The sequence below is a fragment of the Capsicum annuum genome, chromosome 3 (assembly GCF_002878395.1).
Source record: "Capsicum annuum cultivar UCD-10X-F1 chromosome 3, UCD10Xv1.1, whole genome shotgun sequence".
Lineage (NCBI taxonomy): Eukaryota > Viridiplantae > Streptophyta > Magnoliopsida > Solanales > Solanaceae > Capsicum > Capsicum annuum.
Genome location: NC_061113.1, coordinates 269,323,090 through 269,346,403, shown reverse-complemented (window position 1 = coordinate 269,346,403; position 23,314 = coordinate 269,323,090). Strand labels below are relative to the sequence as shown.

The window sequence follows — 23,314 nt, the reverse complement described above, 5'->3', positions numbered from 1 at the left end:
TCTTTTTTGTCAAAATGAAGCAAAGAGCCCTAAATTGAGGGGAGGCCAAAGGTATCGCCGGTTTATCACCACCTTTCTTCTTGTGATTTCAACAGGGATTGTATATTAGTAATCACAACGGCTCAAACATTTCCATCTAATCATCATTCTCTCTATTACAAGAAATGTATTGTCATATTTAGTTTAACTATACAGGAAATGAAACACAAACTATTTTCAGATACCTCTCTCTCCACAATAAACATCTTTAACCTAACATCACATACATCCATCCTAAGTATGTCGAACATAACCACCACCTATCATACTGGTATAGCATCAACTTTTGACGCATCTTCACATCTCAACACAATGCCCTCGAGGCTAGCAGGAAATATGCATTTCAGCCACTGGCACCCTGTTGTAAATGGCTCAGGAGGAGGGACAATCATAAGCACGTTCTCATTCCTCTGAACCACTCCAATCACGCTCACTGTGCTTCCTTCTTTGATATACCTATCCAAAAAAAAAAGACCAAATACACATCTTAATGAACATCTCCCACCACCTAGCACACATCAGGCGGGATACAGCATAGACAATTCAGCAAATGGTACAAATATATTTAGTTAATTCTTCCGCAACTGCTGCTAGAAAGTAAAGAAAAAGTCTCTGTCAGCAAGCTACACTGGCATCAAACTTAACCACCTCGGAGCAATTGGAACAAAAGCAAACAAGTAGAGAATGAGAAGGGAGAAGACTCCTACCCTTCCTTCAGTCGCATTATACGATCATCACTTGAAAGATTTCTTTCTCTCAACCACCTGATAAATTCTGGAGATAACTCACCATTCAAAGGATCCACATCAACAACTATCGACTCATCTACATAAGGAGTCACCTTTGCACCATAGCCAGTCTTAACCAATGCTCTTAACCCCGACTGGAAATCGGAGATATAAAAGTCAACCACATGTCTCTGCAAAACAGCACGGACAAAGAAATCAAGTCAGCAAAGAAAAATAAATATTTATAAAAATTTCATAGACCATCCAAACAATGAGATATCTTTAATCTGGGGTCCTAAGACTGAATCCAGCATCGCCATGAGAACCTTCAACTTTGAATTAGGAGCCAGCAGATCATCTCTTTCAATATGAGACAGTTACAGGTATTTGAGAAACCTAAACAGGATAACAAGGATAAGGGATCTGTCTAGCAAACTCACTTCTGAAGATCTGAGGCCCCATGTAAAACGCCGGTGAGTAGGATTTGCAGCTTTTGAATCCCATCCTCGATACTCGTATAAACTTGTAGAAGTATAGACACACCTAGGAACTTTTTGGAATGAAGATTCAAGAGGCACGTTTCCACAAGTCACCACCTTCATGAAAATAGAGTATTATGACACTTGTAGTTTAGACAGATGTCAATCAACAACAGGAAAAGTAATTGTTGAACAGAAGAATCTCAATGTTCATATGTTAAAAAATCACTTTGGACAAAATAGCAATGATAGCTTTATTCCATAAAAAGACAACCAATATCCCACAGTTCTACCTTAGCAACTTCAGATAACATAAGAGTTTCACTTAATCCAAAATTTGTTCAAGAATTAGAGCTGATCACAGAACAGGCCATTGCAGAGCTGATAAGAAACGATGGAAGCAAAATCAATTTTCTAGTAGGTAGATAGACATAGAAGATTAGAAAGGCAAACACAAGAAATACAATTATGACAACTTAAGAAAGACTACCACTTGCCTAATGACGGATGGTGATACTTGGAGAATCCCTGCTATAACAAATTATTTAGTGCAAAAGACTTCAAATTTTCATGCCAAAAATTGATGGGACTGGAAAAAGGAAAAAAAACTCCAACAGAGGCTCAGATTGGGTTCACTGGCAAAGCTTGTATTCCACGTAGATGCAGGCTACAAACTAGTATTGCTAACAAGAAGCAAACGAAGCAAAGCTGTTGAAGAAAAGCGAGTTCCGGTAATGGATATGAGAATGGTGCAACTACATCAAACTTCTATACCACGCACCAGATCCTAAGTGATGATATTCTATCCATTTGCTTACAAATAGCATGCGTGAGTGAGAAGGATGCACACTGCCATGCTGTTTTCTAATTAGTTTTCTTTCAGAAAAATAAGAGCTTGAGCATCAACAACAATGTATCAAACTTTCATATAATAGCAAACAGTTGAACCCAAAGTCACCCAAAGAAAAGGAAATAGGTCCTTGATGTGAAGCTCTTATCTTTTTGCAGCATCAAATGAATTGTTAGTAGGAAAAAAAATTGCTTCAACACAGTGCCAGAATTACGCAATCCATCAACTGTAACATAGAGTAGATCCTTTGCATCTAATGATATTCCAGAGATAAGTGATGCTGACTTTAACTGATACCTACAATTTCGTTTCCCGTAAGTCTCCCTGGCATTTGGGACTCATAAAAAGGCAAGAGCTCAATAATCCCCAAAAGCAAAAACAATTCAACAATTTAAGCATGTTCCACATACATTTACCCACAAAAAAAAACCGTACCCCAACGCCATGATCCCAGCAGCATACCACCTGATTGCACCACCTCACCATCTTTCACCCATGTCCTCGTTAATAACCCTCACCACTTAGAGGTACTTCCATAGTGCACAAACTACCACAGCAGCCATCATAATAGCCACTGAAATCACAGCAGCTGCTCATGAGCAACCCATATGCAAATACCGAATAAACTCTTTCCAGAAAAGGAAAAGAAAATAACTACCAAAAGTGCTGCCAAGTGCCAACACCATTACGCAGCGGTCATGTGCTACTTCTCGTCTACTGCAGACCACCATCCAAGCCATCTAGTCATCACCAATGAACCCCATCTACATTCCCCAAGTTGTAGTTCTCCTAACTTCAACAGACCATGCTATTGCGGCCATCATGTCCCTCAAAGGCCGGAAATTGTCAAATTTAGTTGCACCAGAGTAACAATTTTTGAATATGAACAAAAAGTATTTGGGAAGGTGAAAAGGTGAAGTTGCCTCTTGAAGAACACATATCAAGTGTTATCTCTCAATAGATTTTCTTACCTAAGCACATCATATAGGTATAAACTACAGAAGAGGTAGCCTACACCCACCACCTCCAAATCACCAAGGGAACAAATGGAAAGGGCAACGATTGACTCCTAAGAAAGAGGGTTTGGCCAGTTGTGTAGGTGTTCATATTTTAAAGCAAATAATATTTTTCAATGAGTGGGTACATAAAAATAGTATAAATCAAACTACATCAATATTTAACTTTTCCATTTTCCTTCGTAATTTCTCTTCAAAGCATATTGAAACACTAAATTTGAAATGTACTTTTCACTTTTCACTAAAAATTTTAGTTGAGCAAAGAAAATCACTTAACGAAGTCCAATAACAAAAGTCAACGAGCACCAGTAAAAGCAAAAGATTGGAAGGTAAGAAAACAGAACAAAAAAGAGAAACAGAAGAGCGAAAAAGAGAAACAGAAGAGCGAATCAGGCAACCATCTTTGGTGGCGTCCAACGGGGACGACAAGGTTTTAAACAAACTTTTTGAGTAATTAAAAAGCAAGTCAAACGTAATGTATTTTTAAATAAAACCAGTAAAATTATTTGCAATGTGAAACATTAATAAATTTTAAAATAATGTTTTTTTGGTAGGTATATACATATGAAAATTAAGAAAATATTAATGAAATCACAATTCACAAATATAAACACTTCTTTTAACGTTTATATTGAGCTCTAGCCTATATCTTTGATCAACATTTCTTATAAACAGAAGAAAGATTAAAGAAAATTTCCACTTTTAGATATATGTGTCATGTCATGTGTTAGTAAGATAATAAATTCCATAAGATAAAACGGCGAAAACATTTCCAACGAAACATAATGCTTGCCAAACAAGTGTTTTTAGCTAAAAATTCTACAAAATCTCTTCAGCAAGGATCGAAGACGGCAAGGGTGGAGAAAAGCAGACGCAGTGACATGGAGAGTAATTATTTATTTATTTATTTTGGAAAAACCAATGCAAATGTCATGTTTATATTCTCCACCAACTACTAGTGATAGATAGAGATCATTTATAGAAGAGCTCAACGTTAAAATCAATTTACCAAAACCAGATGGATTTGTATTATCATAAATGACCTATCGCCATTTACAATCTATTAAGAACAACCTTTACTCATTTTACTTAGTCACTCATTAAACATCCCCAAACTCGACAGAAAATGCATAGCATGGAAGTGGACTATATATATCTACAGTTTATAACATTGTGTTCCTCTTGCAAAATTTCAGGGGGTAAAGTGAAACTAACCTGAAATGATTGCAAGATCCTAATATAACAAAATTAAGATATGAGCTAGGCTCATTTTTATATAGCTATCATTGTAGCTAAAATAGACATACACGACATGTGAACATCTCTAATTGGCATAATATAAGATTCAAAAAGAGAAAAAAATTAAACGGTAAGAAGCAAGATATCATCATATTAGGGAGAAAATACGTACCCCAGAAACCTTGACATATTCACCATTTTTTGCTGTTCTTAATTGAGAATCTGGATAGCGGGTAACAAAACCAACTATAGCACTTCCACCCCAGCAAGAGTTCCATACGAACAACACAGCAACAATGCCAAATAGAACCACAACCACAATCAGCAAAATAGCATTGTGCACGGCTGCAAGAATAAATCCCCCAGCAATAAAGCCCATCACAAATAACAAAATCATTGCCCACAGGATGGGTTTAGGGAAGCTCCTCTTGAAGGAATACACATCATTTTGACTGAGAGTGGTCACAGCCTGGTTGTTAACAGTGGAAGGGCCATGAATCTTGGCTGACCCCATTGAGTCTAACGGACCCGAGACCTTTCTTGGGGCTCCAGAGGAATTCAGAGGCCCAGAAGAGATGGGACCCGAAGTAATAAGACCAGTTGCAGGGAGAATTGGTGGTTGAGGACCTGAGTTTTGGCGTCCAGTTGGCGTCACTCCACCAGATTGAGGACCAGATGACTTTTTTATAGGCTCGCCGTGCTTGCTAAGCGGTCCAGAATTAGATTTCTTTGTAGAAACAGAAGCAGGGACCCCTGAGGATGCTATGGGACCTGAGGTTGAGTAGCTCGTCCTAGCAGCAACATTAGAATTGATAGGGCCCGAATGTGAGGAGGCAGCAGTATATAATCCAGTCCTTGAAGGTGCACTTGTTATGGGTCCAGATTTCCTGGATTTGGATCCATCGACGGGGATATCAAACATTTTCCCAAGTTCTCCCGACTTTTTAATGTCGCCACCCGTATAAGGCATGGGGGCAGAGGTGATCGTTGGGGTTTTTTCTTTGGGCTGCTCAGGGCGGCCTGAGACGTAAAGGCCATTGCTGAGCTGGTGAGATGGGAATCTAGAACCCATTAAATCCTTTGTTCCCAAGCGTACAAGTCTGACACACACAATTCAAATTCAGTGAGTTTAGTTTAAATTAGCATTGTACATTTGGTAGTGAGATCAGATATGGGAAGCAACGTGTTCAAAATTCACAGTAAAGGACATAACAATTAGAATGTAGTGATAAATGAACATGGTCAGAGAGAGAGAGAGATTATAATTGGAGAAAGAAGAGGAAAGGGGAGTGAGAGGAAAGGGAGATGAGGGGGGATTTGGGAAAATGGAAGAGAAAGCAGAGGGTGCAGTGTAGTAGTAGTAGTAGTAGAAAGAGAGAGGTTACATGACACATACATACATGGTGATGGGGATGGGGATGGGGATGGGGATGGGGATGGAGATGGGGAGCAGGGGAGGGATCCCCATAAAAATAACTAACCTGAGTGAGAGAGAGAGAGAGAGTTGAAGAAGAGTCCGTAGTTCAGGTCATCGCCATCGCCATCGCCAATTCTTCTTTCCTCAGCCGCCCGCAACTATCTCTCCTGTGTCAATTCCATCAGTAAATAATGGATCATAGAAATATATATATCCACTACAAAAGTAAAATCCCACTGCGTAACACCGACGGGATCACTAATCTCTCTCTCACACAGACGCACCTTTTTCACCTACTTCCCTTTCCCTTCTCTATTTTAACCCCATACCAAGTTTTAACTTTAGCAGTGCAGTGCATACATAATTTAATTAAATGCTTCTCTCATCAACACTATACTATTTCTCTGTGACCAATTTATTCACCACAAATCATTAAACCAAATGGAACACACACCATACTTCATCCACTTTATGCTTAACCAGCACTACCGTAAATTTACTTGACTATATTTAAAATCCATATAAACATTACTATAATTTTTTTGTTAACATGTATAAAAGACGAGATGAATATTATAATTAATTAATACACAAAAAATTGCATTGCTTTTTAAATTTAAGTGTGATGAACGTGATTTACAAATAATTGCAAAGCTTCATAAGGTTGAGTTTATAGTTAGCATTAGAATATTTCGTGTCCTGTTGATTTTATTCGTGAGTTAATACTTTAGTGATGATATATTCACAAATTAGTCATGACATAATTGTCAACAACATAATACATTAAAAAGAAAATAAAGCTAAAAGGGAAAGAAAGAGAAAACGATTAAAAAAAAGAGAGCACACATTCATCAACCAAGCAAGGAAGCAGACAAAAATGTGTATTTCAAAAATAGAGACGCACAATCTATTAGCTCGAATTTCAATTTGAATGTGACATTCCAAATTAGGTAGTTTAAATACCAAAATTGATGAGTATACTGCGCTAATTATTTTGATATTATATTAAGTATTTTTTCACTTGGACATATTAATAATATCTCGTACATCAAGATATTTGTACTGTATTCAATTCTTTTTTCTTAAAAAAAGACTCACTATATTTAAATAATTGAAAAACTATATTAAATAAATAAAAAAGAAAATGACTAGTTCACTACACACATGAAAAACATTGATATTCAATTATAGTAATGATTTGGTTAGGTTTGGACGCAAAGTAAGTGTAATCATCATCATTCTTTTTTTTTTTTTTTCCTTTACTTTTCATTTTGCTCGAATAGAAGAAGTTGACATATAAGGCATAAATCCTTTTAAAATATTTTTGGCCCATTCTAACATTCACTAATAAACAAAAAAGAATTATGAGTTTGCCTAATTATAACATTCTAACTTCACAAACTCCAACGTCTAGGGTCATGTCACGGACATAATTTGAATTTAATTTTTAAAAAATTTTAAATCCATCTATCCCCCAATATAAAGAAGGTCTAATATCCTGCTAAATCGATCAATAAATCGTATTAGGTAAATGAATAGCAAGCTGAGATGCATTTACTGTGACGGTATTATCATTACTAATTGAGCTGTGGCACCAAGTCCTTAAGGAAATATGTTAATTAATGTTTGAATCACAAGAGTGTACAATAGTTGAATAGTGTTGATTTGAATATAAATTATTAGTAATATGATCTATCTATTGAATATAAAAGTAATGTATTTTTTGAGGATCTAACACAAGTATGTAGTAATAGTATGTGGAGAAAAATGCACAAATATTCATATTTTGCGTCACCATGTTACTAGTATGCTTTTTAAAAAAAAATATTGCAAGTTTATCCGCCGTTAGAATCTACTCTAAATAGACCCAAATTTGAAATATAATTTTCACATATTTTAAAGAGCAAACTTCAATCATCAACTTATTAAAATAACAACAAATCTAAAATTCCGTTTAAAATCCTTTTAATTTTTCAAATAAATCTATCCTCGATCATACATGTTCAAATTGACTAAAGTCCAACCATGCGTTTTATTGGGTATATATATATATATATATATATATAAAAAAAAAAAGTGGTATTATTTAAATGGGGCGATCAAAATAGGATAGGATATCTAATGAAGTTTTTAGAAAAAATTACACAAAGTCACAAACCTAAGAAACGTTATTATCACAAATCTCTTACCTTTTAAACAATACTTAAAATTTCATATTTACCATTTTACTCTTGATACATATGAATAAAAATCTCATCAAGACATAAGCGTATGTATCAATCATATGTATCAAATTAAATGTATTTAATACATATATAGATACATATAAAGAACTTGTGTACTCTTTTCATAATTTTAAGGCTGATGAATATATTTTTTTGGTTATTTAATAGTTTCATCACCCTCATTCAGTTTGGATATTTTTCAATTGATACGTATGGTATTTTACTTAATTTTGTGATACATTTTATACGAGTACCGTTGATACATTTTATCCCGTGAGAAACAACATGTATAACACTGATATAATTGTATAAAAAACATGTATTGGTGTTGTTAATCTGTTATCAAAATTATATACATTACCAGCATGATACATTTATTGTTGGAATATTGGTGATACATATGACATACACTTTGTGATAGTGATTCATATTTTTGATTTATTTATAAATGTTTGGTATATTTAACATATGTAAACTATTTATTTTTTGTGGGATTGAATTTTTAATGGGTATTGAGTAATTTTACCCAATATATCATTATGATACATCTGGAATGAAATGTATTCACACCACGATTTGCGACTAATTTGACTCCCTCAAGTAATTGAAAATCAGTTACTTCCTTATTTAACTAACTACTAAATTACGAATGTATCACAATGCATATACATCAAGATTAAAAATATGTATCACAAATATCAAAATTCGAAATATCATGTAATTAAATATAATTATGGAAAAAAATGTTAGAACTCATTAAAAATCGGAAAAGTTGGAAAGTTTTTACATAGTTTTTGGGGCCTCAGACATTGGGGTTATAAGTCTGTATGATATAAGAGTAAAAGCCCAATTTGAGATTGTAGTGCAGCTTCAGCCCAACACAGTTCTCAAGCCTAAACCCTAACCCTAAGGAAGGCAGCAGGCAGGAGGCAGCAGCCTCGTTTTTCTCTCTATATATACATACGTTCACACACACAATAATTTCACCTCCGCAGCAGCAGCAGCAGTATATTATCCATCTATGCATTCACGGTTTGTAAACCCATGTTTTTCATACTATTATTATTATATTTGGGAATGGGAATGATGATCAAAGGAATTATACAGTTATCCCTGTCTGATTTACTTCATCTGCTGATACTTTTTCCTTTCTTATCTGACTCATCCCCATACTTTCTGTAGATATTAATGTTTTTTTTTTTTTTACTGGAGCAAAGCAACCATTTGGAAGGAATTTATTTATTGCCTATGATGCTATCCACATAGCCACGGAGATGTTAGTTTTATGACTAGCTTCGATGTTGATTATGGCACTGACTAGGACGGTCTGAGGCTTTCTTCCTATTCCATATTTTTCATAGTTTTGGCATTAATGCATAGCTAGCCTTTTTATTTGTCACACATTCAGTAGAGGAGGCTGGCATATGATGATGAGTTATTCGGAGATGAATACTCATAATTACACGTTTTTGAGTATTATGATCGTCATCTGAATAGGAAGATCTGATGCTTCTTCCCTATTTTTTCTGTTGCTTTAATTGGAGTGCCTTTTCTTTCCTTTTTTAAACTAAACTTGACTTGTTATGGATGATGAGATAAGCAATTCACAGTTATCCCTGTCTGATACGTTATGATGAATGCTTGTGATCTGACATGACACTATCACAACCCTATATTTTATTTTTTGTGAGGAGATTTGGTCGAGGTGTTTGAAAATTAATGATTTGAGTCGGAACGAAATGAAAAAACTTTATAACCTTTCAAATTCATCACAGCAGAGTTTACACCGGAACCATTGTAACCAACACAAGAAGCTTAGGTCAATTTTTCTTTTTTAGTGGATGGAAGTGGCAAATCTCATGGCGAAACATACATGACCCGCATTATTCGATGTATTCTTTTTGCCTCGACGCCTGCACATATAATAAATAAGACTGATTAAGATCACAAAATCCAAATCTAAAGATAAAATTAAGCTAGGAGCTAGCTTAGGAAACTAAAAGTGCTTATAATTTCTTGGGAATATCATCATATATTTTGGAGCAGAATCTCCAGTCTTTAGCGTTTTCAATGCTCACAGATATTTTTTACACTTACCAAGCCTCATAATCATGTACCATGCAAGCAACTACATTCCGCTAGTGAGGGGACGGTAAGGTGTACAAGGTTGTTTTTTTAAAAATAACGGAAAACAGTAAAGAAAATGTGAAAACTAACAAGAGAGCAGTGCCTAAAGCCCACCTTAAAAACAATAATGAGTTAATACATAAAAATGACTCTAAACTTAACAATAAATTATAATTTTGACCTTCAACTTTGATAGTGCATAAATAGAATCCTTAACTATTCAAAACCTAAATAAATATGATCTCTGATTTTGCAATCCCATGCGACGTGAAAAGGTAATTCAATCACACGTTGCCACGTCGTTAAAAGGCCCGACTTGGAGAGAGGTTATATTTATGCAGTTTTAAATAGTTAAAGATCATATTTGTACACTGTCAAAGTTTTGCTTTTTGTGTTAAAAAGGCGTCGTTTTTTTTTTTTTATTATTATTATTATAAATTTTTGATATATTTCTACAGTAGCAGCACCTAACTTTTTTTTAATTTTAAAAAATTATTATTATTTTATTTATTTCTGTAGCAGCGGCACTTAGCTTTTTTTAAATTAAAAAAAAAGCTACTAGCAGGGATCAAACCCATACAGTAGGCTGAAGGAAGCGCCCAAGAAGAGCAAATAACATCACTGGGCTATCTAAGTGTCTTATTTTATGTGGTTCAATATTAATATACGTACATAAATATACATTTTCTATCTTATATATATACAACGTAATTTTTTTACCGAGGGAGTTCGGGTGAACCATGGCAACCACGTAGATCCGCCCCTCGTTAATTTAATAACAGGTTAATTATGTTAATTTGATAACATTAATTTAATATACTACTACTACTATCCTTAATAACATTAATTTAATAACGTTTTATTAAAACTTCCATGCTTTATTAAGTGTTTGTTTATTACACTTTGTTTTGAGTCAAGGGTCTATTGGAAACAACCTTTATACTTCTCCTGAAGTAGTGATATGGACTACATACATCTTACCCCCTCAGACCCCACTAGGTGGGAATAGACTGGGTTTGTTGTTGGTGTTGTTATTAAAACTATAATTTTTTTATTATTAGTATAGCTTCATCTTTAATTTAATATTTAAATAAATAACATTTAGATATATTTTATAACTTAAATTCATCCTCTGCTTTATAATATATATACATACCCGCTCGATTTTTTCGTATGAGGCTGACCCGCTTAATTAATAAATCTTCAATATTGCTCTTTTTCCACAATGACAAAAGAAATTAGATGTCATTTTTATTTTTGAGCCGAAAATAATGAAAAAAATAATAGTGAAGAGTCATTTAAAGGGCATATTTGTGCACTGTCATATTTATGTATTATGCCATTAGATTTTAAGTTGGACGCGCCCAGTTTTGCGTGTTAAACATGCGTTTTGCCACGTAGGATTGGAGGTCATATTTGTCCAGTTTTGAATAGTTAAAGGACATATTTGTGAACTGTCAAAGTTATAATTTGGTGGTGACTTTTATGTATTAACTCAACAATAATCAACCATAAAACAATGCTATAACCCCATGATATATTTTTTAATAGATTAATATAGACTTAATTGAAAAAAACTAAATAAATCAATAATCAACTACAAAATCATCTAACACCATGATATAATTTTTAATAGATAAATATAGACTTAATTGAAAAAAAGTTAAATAAAATCCAAACTTAAATAACACCATTTTATCTAATACTACAAAAGTTTCAATTTGTCTGTAGGTTTGACCCGACTTGAATAATGTGGTCATAAACTAAAGATTTGCAGTATACCAAAATAGCCTTATAGAAAGGGACACTTTTTAAACATATACTAACAAGAAAAATAAGACAGAAAGTAATGACCCTGTTTCTCAAATAATTTGGCCAAACACAATTAACGCAAATAGTTTTTTCTGAAACTCTTTTTGGCCTGCATTACTTTTGAAATTTTGACCAAACATATGTTATGGTGTTTATAAAATATAAAGAGAATCTGCACCCCCTCCCTCCATAAAACCCTGTCTGGGTTAAGGGTACAGTCGACAGGCTTCAATATCTTTTGGCAGAGTTCATACATGTTCTCCCACTTAAATAAACTATATATACTCCAGTGAGGGTGAGTACTTGCTGCATCGAATACAAAAACCAAAACTATTCAAATAGTATACCAAGAAGACAAGTATAAGACAATGCCATTGTATGTTTCAAAGTTTTCCAAATCAGATAAAAAAAAATTGGTTCCTCCAGCTTATTATGCCACATTGAGCTGCATTTCGAGCAAGATTCTATATGGAACCAGACATGCCAGAAAATGGTCAGGCAGCCCTCATAAAGGCGGAAGCAAGGGTGGTAAAAGAAAATGCAAAGAGAGTAATGTTTTATTGTTAGGAAGAGAAGTAACAAGGAGAGGAAGTAGCAAATCTAACAAATAGTAGAAGGTTAAGGGAGGGAGCAGTAGGTGTTTTTTCAGACCACATGCATCTTTGTTTGTATATGTATGTATGTTGTCCTAGGTTAATTTAATTGTCAGTTTAGTTGATGTAAAGGCTGTATTTTCAATTAATGGTAATTAGCATGTAGCAGATTAGTCCACTGTTCAATCAATTAAGTTGCAATAACTCTTCCAAATCCTAAAGACTAGTATACTGCTGGTTTGTTTTTCGTTAACCATCCCTTCTTGATGGAATATTTTTAACAAATTAAAAAAAAAAAAAAAAATCTAATAAGTCCCTAATTCTAGCCTAAATACTTAAAATGTCTGATTGCTAAATACTCAAAAATAAAAAGGAAAATTAAAAAAAAATCATTTTTTATTTTCAAGCCCCATCTCTTCCTCTCATTCTCTGTACGTTCCTTGTTGGTTGACCTACTCAAGCAGGTATTTTCTTCTTCTTTTTTCATTCTTTTTCAAGTTCCGTTGTTTTCTTTCACTTCTTTTTTTAAAACAAAATATGTGGTTAATGGGTGTCTGAAATTACTGATTAAGTTACGGAATAAATGGGTGTTCTCTGACTTGAGTACTTCTTCTTTTATTCTTCGGCTTGAGAATTTTAAAACACAATACAACTTTCACTTATTTTAATAATACTTTTTATGTAGTTATTCCTGTTTTGATAGGATTGAATCAGGAATCGACTCTTAGTCCGTCTTTATTTGCGTCGGTGATGGATGTTTTGACGTGGCGTATTCAAGGGGAGGTGCCTTGGCGTATGTTATTTGTTGATGATGTAGTACTAATTGACGAGACTTGAGGTGGAGTTAATGATAAGTTGGAGGTTTAGAGACAAACCCTTGAATCTAAAGGTTTTAGTAAGCAGGACGACCAAAACGGAGTACTTGGAATGTAAGTTTAGTGATTTGCCGCATGAGGATGATGTGGTCGTGGAGTTGGATGCTTAGGCCATTCAGAAGAGGGAGAATTTCAAGTATCTTGGGTCTCTGATTCAGGGGAATGGTGAGATTGATGAGGATGTCTCGCACTGTATTGGTGCAGCGTGGTTGAAATAGCGGCTCGCCTCGGGAGAGTTGTGTGATAAGAAGGTGCCTCCAAAACATAAAGGTAAGTTCTACAGAGTGGCAGTCCGACCGGCTATGTTGTATGGAGCAGAGTATTGATCAGTTAAGAATTCCCACATCCAAAAGTTGAAGGTGGCGGAGATGAGGACGTTGCGGTGGATGTGTGGACTTATCAAGAGCGATAAAGTGAGGAATGAGATTATTCAGGAGAAGGTGGGTGTGGCTTCGGCAGAGGACAAGATGCGAGAAGGTTGCATTGGTTCGGACATGTGATGAGGAGGGACGCAGATGCTCCAGTTCGAAGGTGTGGGAGGTTGGCTATGGATAGTTTTAGGCGGGGCAAAGGTAGGCCGAAGAAATATTGGAGGGAGGTGATTAGGCAGGACATGAGGCAACTACAGCTTACGAAAGACATGACCCTTAATAGGAAGGTATGGTAGGAGTACGTTCGTAATAGTAGGAAAGAGTGCTCGTGTTGTATTGGTGTTTGTAGTATCTTGTAGCCTCTAGTTCATGGTGTTTTGGTGACGTTTATGATTTCGTATAGCAAGTTTAAAATATTACTTTGTGGGTGTCTTATTTTCTTTATCATTTAGCGGTGTGCCACCCCTTATTTGTTGTTTGCTTTTATGTTTTGTTATATTTGTTATCTGTCCTGAGCCGGGGATCAATCGGAAACAGCCTCTCTACTTCAGCTGAGGTAGCAGTATGGATTGCGTACACTCTATCCTTCCCAGAGGCCCAGACCCTACTTTGTGAGAATACGCTGAGTTTGTTGTTGTTGTATAAACTAAGGCACTCAAGGGTGTGGTCTAGTGGTTCAATGAAGTTGGGTTGAGCACCACGCAGACTCAGGTTCAATTCCCAATAGAGACAAACACTAGATGATTTCTTCCCATTTGTTCTAGTCTTGGTAGACAAAGTTACCTGGTACCTGTTGCTGGTGGAAGGTGGCAGACTGACATGTATCCCGTGGAATTAGTCGAGGTGCATGCAAGTTGATCCGGACACCACGGTTATCAAAAAATATAAATAAATTAAAGGATCGATGGGGCTTACCCCTCGCCCCGCCCCATAACAGGAAAACGCTTCGCCGTATGCTTGCGCCTTTTAGAATACTGCTATGAAAGGGTGGAGCAGAGCATAGTTTTATGCAACCAAACATGTCAATATGACCAAAATTTAACGTGCAACTTCAGCATATAAATATCGGATGTCATTGTAGCTAGATTACTGACCTAGATCGCCATGAATCTTAATAGAGGCCCAGCATTCTTAGCTCCGTAACATGGTTAGGATCAAGTTCCGGAACATCTTTCGTTAACCTTTCCAGATCTTCTACCACATATTCCTGTAAATACAACAATAAAAAGTGTAAGCAAATTAAACATGTGGGGGTCCTTTGGTTTTGCAATATATGAAAATTTGATTTCCATATAAAATTCCATATCACTTGTAAAACACTTGGTTTCCGATCTAAAATATACACAACATTCAGTACTGGAAACCAAATTATTGTATCAACACAATATTGTGCAAGCTATGCCGCAGGCAGAGTTTAAAACCAGAAGCCAAACAATATATTACAAATTTCAATTCAACCTATACAAGAATCTACGTATATAGAATGTAGGATATGAATAAATGTATAAGCAATGATGAGTATCCAACTACAGAAACAATACATGTATCTTTGTTCATCCCATAACTATTTGTGCATTATTATTCACCCCATCAATCAGTGGATTGTTATTCACTGTATAAATAATCCCGGCACCATAATTCTCCTATAACTAGACCATAAACCAACCCCTTACAATGGTGAAAGAGACAGGACACAAACAAAATGTTGCCAAAGTCAATGCATCATCAGAATGTCTGTGTCTTAGCAGTAGATGCAACACCTTTGTGAGTTCTTTTTTGGCAAGGACGTGATAATGGCGTTCACTAATTCTCTGGCCACAAATTATTGCTATGAAGAAACCATAAAGCAAACCCACCAATACAATTGCCAAAACTGCAATCAAAGAAGACATTAGCCGGTAAGTTAGAAAGGAGAGTAAAGGCTCACAATCATTTTGACGGACACAAATAAAGCACAGGAGCAAATCTGATCCAACACACTTTATTAGAATGGCTGCAGTAGATGCATCAGACCACACACATTTTCCTTTGTGAGTCTTCCCATTCTTGATAAACATCCCATTCTATCAATTAATGAATTAAATCTCATACGATTCAGAAAAATCAGAGATCATTATATCTTGATTGCTTATGATCACTTAAAGATACCAGAGGTAGTGCATCCAATCATAGAACAGTAAGAAAGAAATATGAGGACCATACAATCTACAAAACATATTTTATTCCAGAAAAGATTCTGACAACTCAAATCATTTTCTTTTGTGCCTCAATTTTTCTGGTTGCAGTTTTAGAATATTAATCCTGATCTTGGAATTGTCTTTTCCCCTTGTTCATCCCTTGAGAACTGATTGATCAGAATGTTTCACCTCCTGATCAACCTCACATAATGTTAAATATTTTGAATACTATATTGCAATCAATGTATCCATTAGTTGAGGAAATAATTCCTATCATAGGGTTTCTTGACAAATAACCATCATTAGTGGCAAATCATCATGGGAAAAATCAAGACCTCCCTAAAAACAGAGACGATGATATTCCTAAATGCATCTACAAGATAAAGTTTCCACATTTTAAACATATGAAAAAAATAATTTATTATAGGTAAATAATATAAACAGGTCTTTGTGATAAAGGTCTAAAATAAGGGAAACTTGAAAATAGAGGATCGACTAAGTAGACATGCTATATTCATCAACTAACTTATTTTTGTGGAGCCAACAACTTTAACATAGCATGAAGGATCACAACTTCCACATTTTTTTAATGAACCATACATTTGAAATTGCATTTTGTATGGTAGATATGGTCTCTTTGTACCACTTGATGCAACTACAAAGACAAGTAAAGATGATAACTCATGAGTACACTTTCAACCAGCTTAAGCATAACTTAGGTTCAAGCGGTCCTTCCTTATTTTGAACAAATCAACCACACTACATACCAGTGAGATTCCCACAAGTGGGGTCTGGGGAGGGTGGGGTGTACGTGGACCTAACCCCTACCTAGTGTGGGGTAGAGAGGTCGCTTCCAATAGTCCCTTGACTCAAGAAAAGCATTTCCGAAATCGGGATTGACAAATACAAGAATAAAAGCTATGGTGGAAAAAAAAGGTACTGTGCTAACAACAAAAACAGTAAATACAATCCAAGTAAAAGAAACAACAGTAGTAATACCATTGGATAATAAGACAATAATAGATTAATAATAATGATATTGACAGATAGAAGAGGGAATACACGAGGTGCTCTAAGCTAGAAGCATGCACCCATGGGTAATACTCTAACCCTCTCCTAATCCTTCAATCTAGGGCCATGTCCTAGGTGAGCCGAAGAATGTCATGTCATGTCTAATATTTTGTATATATAACTAGCTGTCACATATCAGGTTGCTTAAAGCTCCATCACAAAACTGCATATATTATATGATAATTGTTGACAAAATGACGATGTAACCAAAACGTGAATTATAAACCTATAAGCATAGCATTAAAATGTCCACAAGTTCTAACGAAGATTAATCTGATGGATCAAGTTAGACAATACCTGCCATTGCATAAAAGCCATATGGATGCTCTTGGTAGCCAAACATTTCCCTTAGTTCCGCTCCGTAGAACTTGTATACAAGTACACCGAAGAATGCTACAATCTGGGACAATTGTTCATTCAATAATCAGCAGGGACAGTGACAGGAAACAATAATCTCATTATACAAGATCAATAAGTTGTAATCCTACTGACAAAAACTCCAAAGTTATATGTATCTAGTTGAGCCTAAGTTTAACTTTTCTCCCTACATTTTGTACATTCTATGCTCAATGCAGATTCACTTCCAAGCTGCTTGGCATAAATACCTTGGAAAATCTTTGACCCTATAATAGGAAAGATTAGGGGTGCATGTCTGGTCCACGATATAGATGAAAGAATTGCGCGATCCTTTTTGCCCAATCAAGAGATTTGACCTTATGGAAGATCTCTGAAAAGTAAAAGCGTAATCTATCTCTAACAATAAAATGTGATGAGGGCATGGGCGGAGCTAGGGGGTGCAAAGGGGTTCATCCAAAGTCCAAACCCCATACAAGGTCAAACTTTTTTATTTATTCATATAGTGGATGATGAATCCCTTGGCTTCTACATGTGTTTACTTATTTTTATTTTGGTGAAAATCCTGGTTTTGCCGTTGAATAGGAGGGGCCTATATTTCTAAGCAAAAATGGACAGTTCCGTAAAAATGAACTTCATAAGAATTGGAGGGCCAAGTGACAGGGTACTTACCTATTAGCTATGTTTATGTTTCATTTACCTAATCGGAGAGGCATGAAATATTGATAAGCGAAACCAGAAAAAAATAAATGTAATAAGATTTCAAGGCCTTTAACCTTTTAAGCCCACTTATAGTAAACAAACTCCGCCTATGCGGCAAAACTTATCCAATATCAAGCAAGGACAATGAATTCTATGAGTATGAGTGATCAAAGAAATCATATAACTGATCCTAGCCAATCTGGATTGAAGCATAATTGAGTAATTGCTGGTGAAGAATCTTCAGCCATTATTTCTCCATGAAATAAATCCCCAGAAAAATCGTTTAACATAGCACAATAGCTAAAACAAAAGGCTATGGTGAGTGACCCCCAAAGAAAATACTCTTGCTCAAGCCTTAGCCCAAAAGACATTAATAAAGAATCAATTTTAAACAAAATGCTAGTCCATGGCATTATTTTTACTTTATCCAAAAAAAAATGCTAGTAGATGTCAGGCCTCTGCTTTTCTTTTCACCAATGAAACCGTCCAGTCTGAAAAATCCCCAGTAACCAAATTCAAATACGAACAGCAAAGAACTGACTCTAGGCTTCACAGCCCTAATTAAGTCATTAACACTTCCAATGCTCCGTCTGAAGTAAAAGAAAAAAAAGGTGCAAACATTTAAGATAATCTTGTGCATGGCAGTAAGTGTGGAGCTCTTTTAATTTGAGAAACTTTTGGGGCTCTTGTTGAAGGCCCTCAATGTCTTCTAGTTCATTACGGTAAAACCACCATCAGAAGCATAGTAAGTTAGTGATGGCAGTTCAGAAGAAACATTCCTTTGCGACATTGCAAATCTACCTTTGGACTAGTGAATTAAGGTTTTATACAAGTGTTAAATAAGTAAAAAGCGAGAAGAGCATAAACAAAAAGTACGGCTATATGCAACTTCTGCACACATTAACTTACGGCCAATATACACCACCTTTAACTACAATATTGGTACGAACATAAGACAGAATGAAAGATCTGACTAAAAGGAATTATGTCCATACCAACTGAACAATGAGGAAAATGAATGCATGATCTCTTGCCACAAGGAATTGGAATTTTAATCTCAACCACCAGCGATCAGGTGGGACATTTGCCCGTAATATGAACTTTGCCCTGCATTCGGTACAGTGAGCAAAAGCAAATCCCTCCTAGAAAATGGAGCCGCAAACACATTAACAACATTACAAACCAAGAAGATGGCAGCATGCTTTATACAAAGTATAACCATTTATGAAAATTTCATAGTATGTTATCCCTTTTTCTTCAACGAAAAGTTGTTAATGCAAAAATGCCAAACTCAATGAACTAATGAGATGTCATTTGTTACTAATAATATTGAACCCAAACTACTGCAATGAGAAAGCAAGTAGGCAATAAAATTAATTAGTACACATCTTCATGATACAATCGCGATAAAATCACATTACACATCAATTTTCATTCTTGAATAGTTGGAGGAATTTCACCCAAAGACTCATTATAGTTCAATAACGAATAATTTCAAATTCTTTTTTTTAACCGTGGTGTCCTGGCCAGGTTTCACGCACCTCAACTAATTCCACGAGATACTTGCCACCTCCCACCGGCCGCAGATACCGCGTAACTCTATCCACCAAGGCTAGGATAGATGGGAAGAAATCACCTAGTGTTTGTCTCTGCTGAGATTCGAACCTGAGACCTCAAGGTCTCAGACACTTCATTGACCACTAGGCCACACCCTTGGGTGAGAATATTCAAATTCTAACAAGTTAAGGGTCAAAAATACACCTAAACTATCCCCTTTTTGAGTTGCATCTGGTGAAACTGAAAGGATTTTACAAACATGGAGTTAACACTAGGTGAGATTGTTCGCCACTTCCTTCAATGGTATAAGGGGAACGGGCATAAAGTACCTCGTTTAAGTTCAAGGGCTGGATAGCTAAATATAAACCGTGGATATGCTACGAGCACAAAGTATTGTATGACATACTAGTTCTTCATAACGGATAAATTTGTATATGGTTTCCAGATGCTCTGACTTGCAATGTAAACTGGCCTATGCATTGTTTGGTGATCTTTTTGATGTAAACTAATTATACAGCAGTTTGAGTTTTATGAGGCTAAATTAAAATTTAAATAACCATAACAAAAGAATAAGAGAATAAGATTTAAGTTCTCCAACATAATCTAATTTTCTGGCTACTTCTAGGACATCAGAGTGACCATTTGTACATAACATGTACATAAGTTAATTCACCTTAGTTGATCTCCAGTTATCGAGACATGATCTGTGGACATACTTTTGTGTTCCTTTACAATGGCAGGGTGCAATCAGATCTTCTCCTGGAAGTCAAACACCAAAACCAGTTGTAAGTGCAGTAACAAACAATAATGCCGTGGATATATGTAATTGCAATCATGTATCTGAAGAAAATAAATTCTCAGTGTTATCTTCCAAAAAGGTATACAGAAAATTAAGTGCATAATCAACACCTTCATTGTCCAAGCATATGCGACATTGTGACAGTTCAGCATGTGACAAATATTGAATTGGGTCGACTCCAACACCTGGCAGGTCAGCAGCAGTCTCCAAACAATCCTCGCTTGCAGTAATTTCAGTTGAAGGTGAAGTGTCCTCAGATTCCTCAATAATAGCAATCTGAGATAAGATGGGTTCTGTTTCTGAACTATCCACTACCAAGCTGTCATTTGACACTATTCGCATTGCGAGAAATCTTGAGTCCAGATTAAGCTGTAAATCTCATCACTGGGGCGATTGTCCCTACAGACCATTTCAGTAGAGACGGGGAAAACTGCAAACAGTAAAATAACTGAGAAGATGAGGATTTGGAAGCCCGCTTAAAATGCAACTGCTCTAGGTTAGACTGTGCAGAGACGGCAGCTGATTGAATAATGTGCACAACACCAACAGCACGGTAATGTTGTGACATACCATTGTATTGCGCGAAGAGGAGTATGAATGAGGGAAGAGGAGAAGAATTTGGGAATTTATTATCGATGCATTTATATGTATGTTAGAAGGGTGTGCGGAAAATAGGAAAAGAAGCAAAGCAGATGGGGGAGGGGGGGAGCAGGTGTCTTTGCAGATAAATGGCAGGTCAACCACAGCAAGAGGTAACAACCCAATGCGGTCGTCATGATATGAACTCTTCGTAACAGCCCAATTTAATGGCGGAGAGTAATAAATTAAATAAAACAAAAAATGATAAGTGTAACTAGGAAACAAAAAGGCAAAGATGATTCCAGGCTGGGAATTTGGGATTATTTATTTGAAAGTCAACAGGATGAACCTACCTGATGGATGGATGTTGAGGAGTAGTCGATGATCTGGAGATGCTGCTGCTTCCACCAACACATTCCCCAACTTAGACGATATATATATATATATATATATATACCCACAATAATAGCCGATCGGCAAACCCCCACACACACCGCCGGACTTTTCCAAATCCTATTCTCTTTTTCTCTCTTTTTCTTTTTCTTTTCCTTTGCTACCTGGTGCTCTACACGTTACTTCCTTAGGCTACTTTTTTTTGTGTGTGTGTGTGAGAGAGTGTTTTTAAAAATTTAGACGTGAATCTGAATCTAAATGTTTTTGTCTGAATAATTAAAATGTTGTATCTAAATTTGAAAATTGAATGATTAAAATTATTTATTTTTTAATATCTGAATGTGTAAAAAAAATATTTGTATATATAATAAAATAAAAAATATAATTCAAATAAAAAACTAATTATGTATCAGAAAAGTACTTAATTTACACAATAAAATTATATTATTTGATTGAAAATAATATTTATGTTTGTTAGTGATAGTGGAGATAGTTTATAATGGTTGTTGAGGTGACAATGATTGATGTTAGTGATTAGTAATATTAGAGGTGATAGTTGTGATGGTTGTTGGTATTATAGTGATGTTATGATGGTGGTGGTGGTGGTTGTGATGTGACGTTGCTTGAGGTTAGTAGTTGAAGGTGTTGATTGTGATGGCTGAAAAATGAATGCATGATGGTTAACGATGTGTTTGTGCTAGTTGAAAATGTTTTTAGTTGTGATGGTGGAAATAGTTGTTGGTAGAGATAAATTGTAGCGATGATAGTGATTAAAGTGATGGTAGAGGTGGCGCCACTAGTGGCAATGGTAGTAGCCGCCGAATAATGTGTGGAGGTTGTGATGTATTCGTGGTCGCAGTTAGCGGCGGTACTAGTTGTGATAGATGAGTTAGTCGATAGTAGAGATTGACTAGTAGTGGTTGATAATGGTGGTGGTGTTGACGGCGGTGGTGTAGTAGCGGTTGACAATAGTGGTTGGTAGCGATATTTGTTGTCGATGATGGTTGTGATGGTGAAGGTGGTTGGTGGTGGTTGACAATAATGGTGGTGGCAGAGGTAGTGACTGATGATTATGAATAGAGTGGCGGTGAATATTATCCAACACCAGAATACCTCTTTAGACCTATTAAGATTTGATTCTAAATCTGAATGATTATGACCTATTCAGACCTAAAATCTTAATAAAAGATAAATGCACTTAATGGTCTGAAATTTGAACCATTCAGATTCATACCTCCATTAAGTACAAACAAATGAACCCTTAGTCCCAATACTTGTATAATCTCACCTCCCCTACTCATACAATTGTACTCCTCATATTTGCATCTACACACATATATTTTTTTTTATTTCTCATCCGGTGTTCAGTGTCCGTATTGAAGCTTCGACTAATTCGGATCGCGAGTTGCAGGGCCCATTAAGGTGGCAGCGCTCTCAACAGAGTTTTCTCTGTACCAGGATCGAACCCTCGATCCAGTGCACCACAACCCATGTTGGTGCACCTACACATATTTATTCAATAATAATAATAATAATAATAATAATAATAATAATAATTTATAGAGTTATTTTATCATACTATCTTTATTAATTAATTTTTAATATTTATCCTTAAGAAACAATTGAATAAATAATTGCAATTAGTATAAAAGAAAAAATTAGCATCATCATGAGTTAAAAATGAAAAGCAAATTATTTTTAAAATAATGAATAAGTAAAAATAAACGAAAAAAATAGTATTATATATCTTCAATTTGAATAAATACGACCCTCTAAATACTTGATTTAGAAATGTGTTAGTATTTAAGAAAATACCACTTATATCACACTCATTTATATGACCAGTAAATTGTGCTTTGAAAATATGGATAATCAATAATTTCTTTATAATTTATAATCTATAATTTTTAT

General features: G+C 35.4%; 2 protein-coding genes and 3 non-coding genes across 8 annotated transcripts; 3 read left to right on the top strand and 2 right to left on the bottom strand.

Annotated features, from left to right (window-relative positions):
- Nucleotides 1-105: 105 nt before the first annotated feature.
- Nucleotides 106-6,406, bottom strand: LOC107861592 (uncharacterized membrane protein At1g16860). 3 transcript variants are annotated; one of them, XM_047410222.1, is made up of 6 exons: nt 5,839-6,153; nt 5,599-5,610; nt 4,524-5,455; nt 1,208-1,363; nt 747-958; nt 106-495 (listed from the first exon to the last, which is right to left on the bottom strand). In XM_047410222.1, the coding sequence occupies exons 3-6, from the start codon at nt 5,421-5,423 to the stop codon at nt 303-305; spliced, it is 1,461 nt and encodes a 486-aa protein (XP_047266178.1). In that variant the 5' UTR covers nt 5,424-5,455; nt 5,599-5,610; nt 5,839-6,153; the 3' UTR covers nt 106-302. The 3 variants fall into 3 exon arrangements, with proteins under 3 accessions (XP_047266178.1, XP_016562354.1, XP_047266177.1); XM_016706868.2 differs by lacking the exon at nt 5,599-5,610 and having other exon boundaries at nt 4,524-5,451; nt 5,833-6,406; XM_047410221.1 differs by lacking the exon at nt 5,599-5,610 and having other exon boundaries at nt 4,524-5,456; nt 5,834-6,153.
- Nucleotides 6,407-9,068: 2,662 nt separating this feature from the next.
- Nucleotides 9,069-9,160, top strand: LOC124897476. The gene has a single exon (XR_007054194.1). It is a non-coding gene; the product is annotated as a small nucleolar RNA R38 (small nucleolar RNA).
- Nucleotides 9,161-9,415: 255 nt separating this feature from the next.
- LOC124897487 lies at nt 9,416-9,503 on the top strand. The gene has a single exon (XR_007054204.1). It is a non-coding gene; the product is annotated as a small nucleolar RNA snoR64a (small nucleolar RNA).
- Nucleotides 9,504-9,572: 69 nt separating this feature from the next.
- LOC124897475 lies at nt 9,573-9,652 on the top strand. The gene has a single exon (XR_007054193.1). It is a non-coding gene; the product is annotated as a small nucleolar RNA R38 (small nucleolar RNA).
- A 78-nt stretch (nt 9,653-9,730) lies between these two features.
- On the bottom strand, nt 9,731-21,642 carry LOC107861589 (E3 ubiquitin-protein ligase MARCHF1). 2 transcript variants are annotated; one of them, XM_016706866.2, is made up of 8 exons: nt 21,364-21,642; nt 20,542-20,861; nt 20,306-20,391; nt 19,071-19,217; nt 17,317-17,419; nt 15,532-15,644; nt 14,866-14,978; nt 9,731-9,906 (listed from the first exon to the last, which is right to left on the bottom strand). In XM_016706866.2, the coding sequence occupies exons 2-7, from the start codon at nt 20,771-20,773 to the stop codon at nt 14,883-14,885; spliced, it is 777 nt and encodes a 258-aa protein (XP_016562352.2). In that variant the 5' UTR covers nt 20,774-20,861; nt 21,364-21,642; the 3' UTR covers nt 9,731-9,906; nt 14,866-14,882. The 2 variants fall into 2 exon arrangements, with proteins under 2 accessions (XP_016562352.2, XP_016562353.2); XM_016706867.2 differs by lacking the exon at nt 9,731-9,906 and adding an exon at nt 11,783-12,238 and having other exon boundaries at nt 21,364-21,615.
- Nucleotides 21,643-23,314: the final 1,672 nt, after the last annotated feature.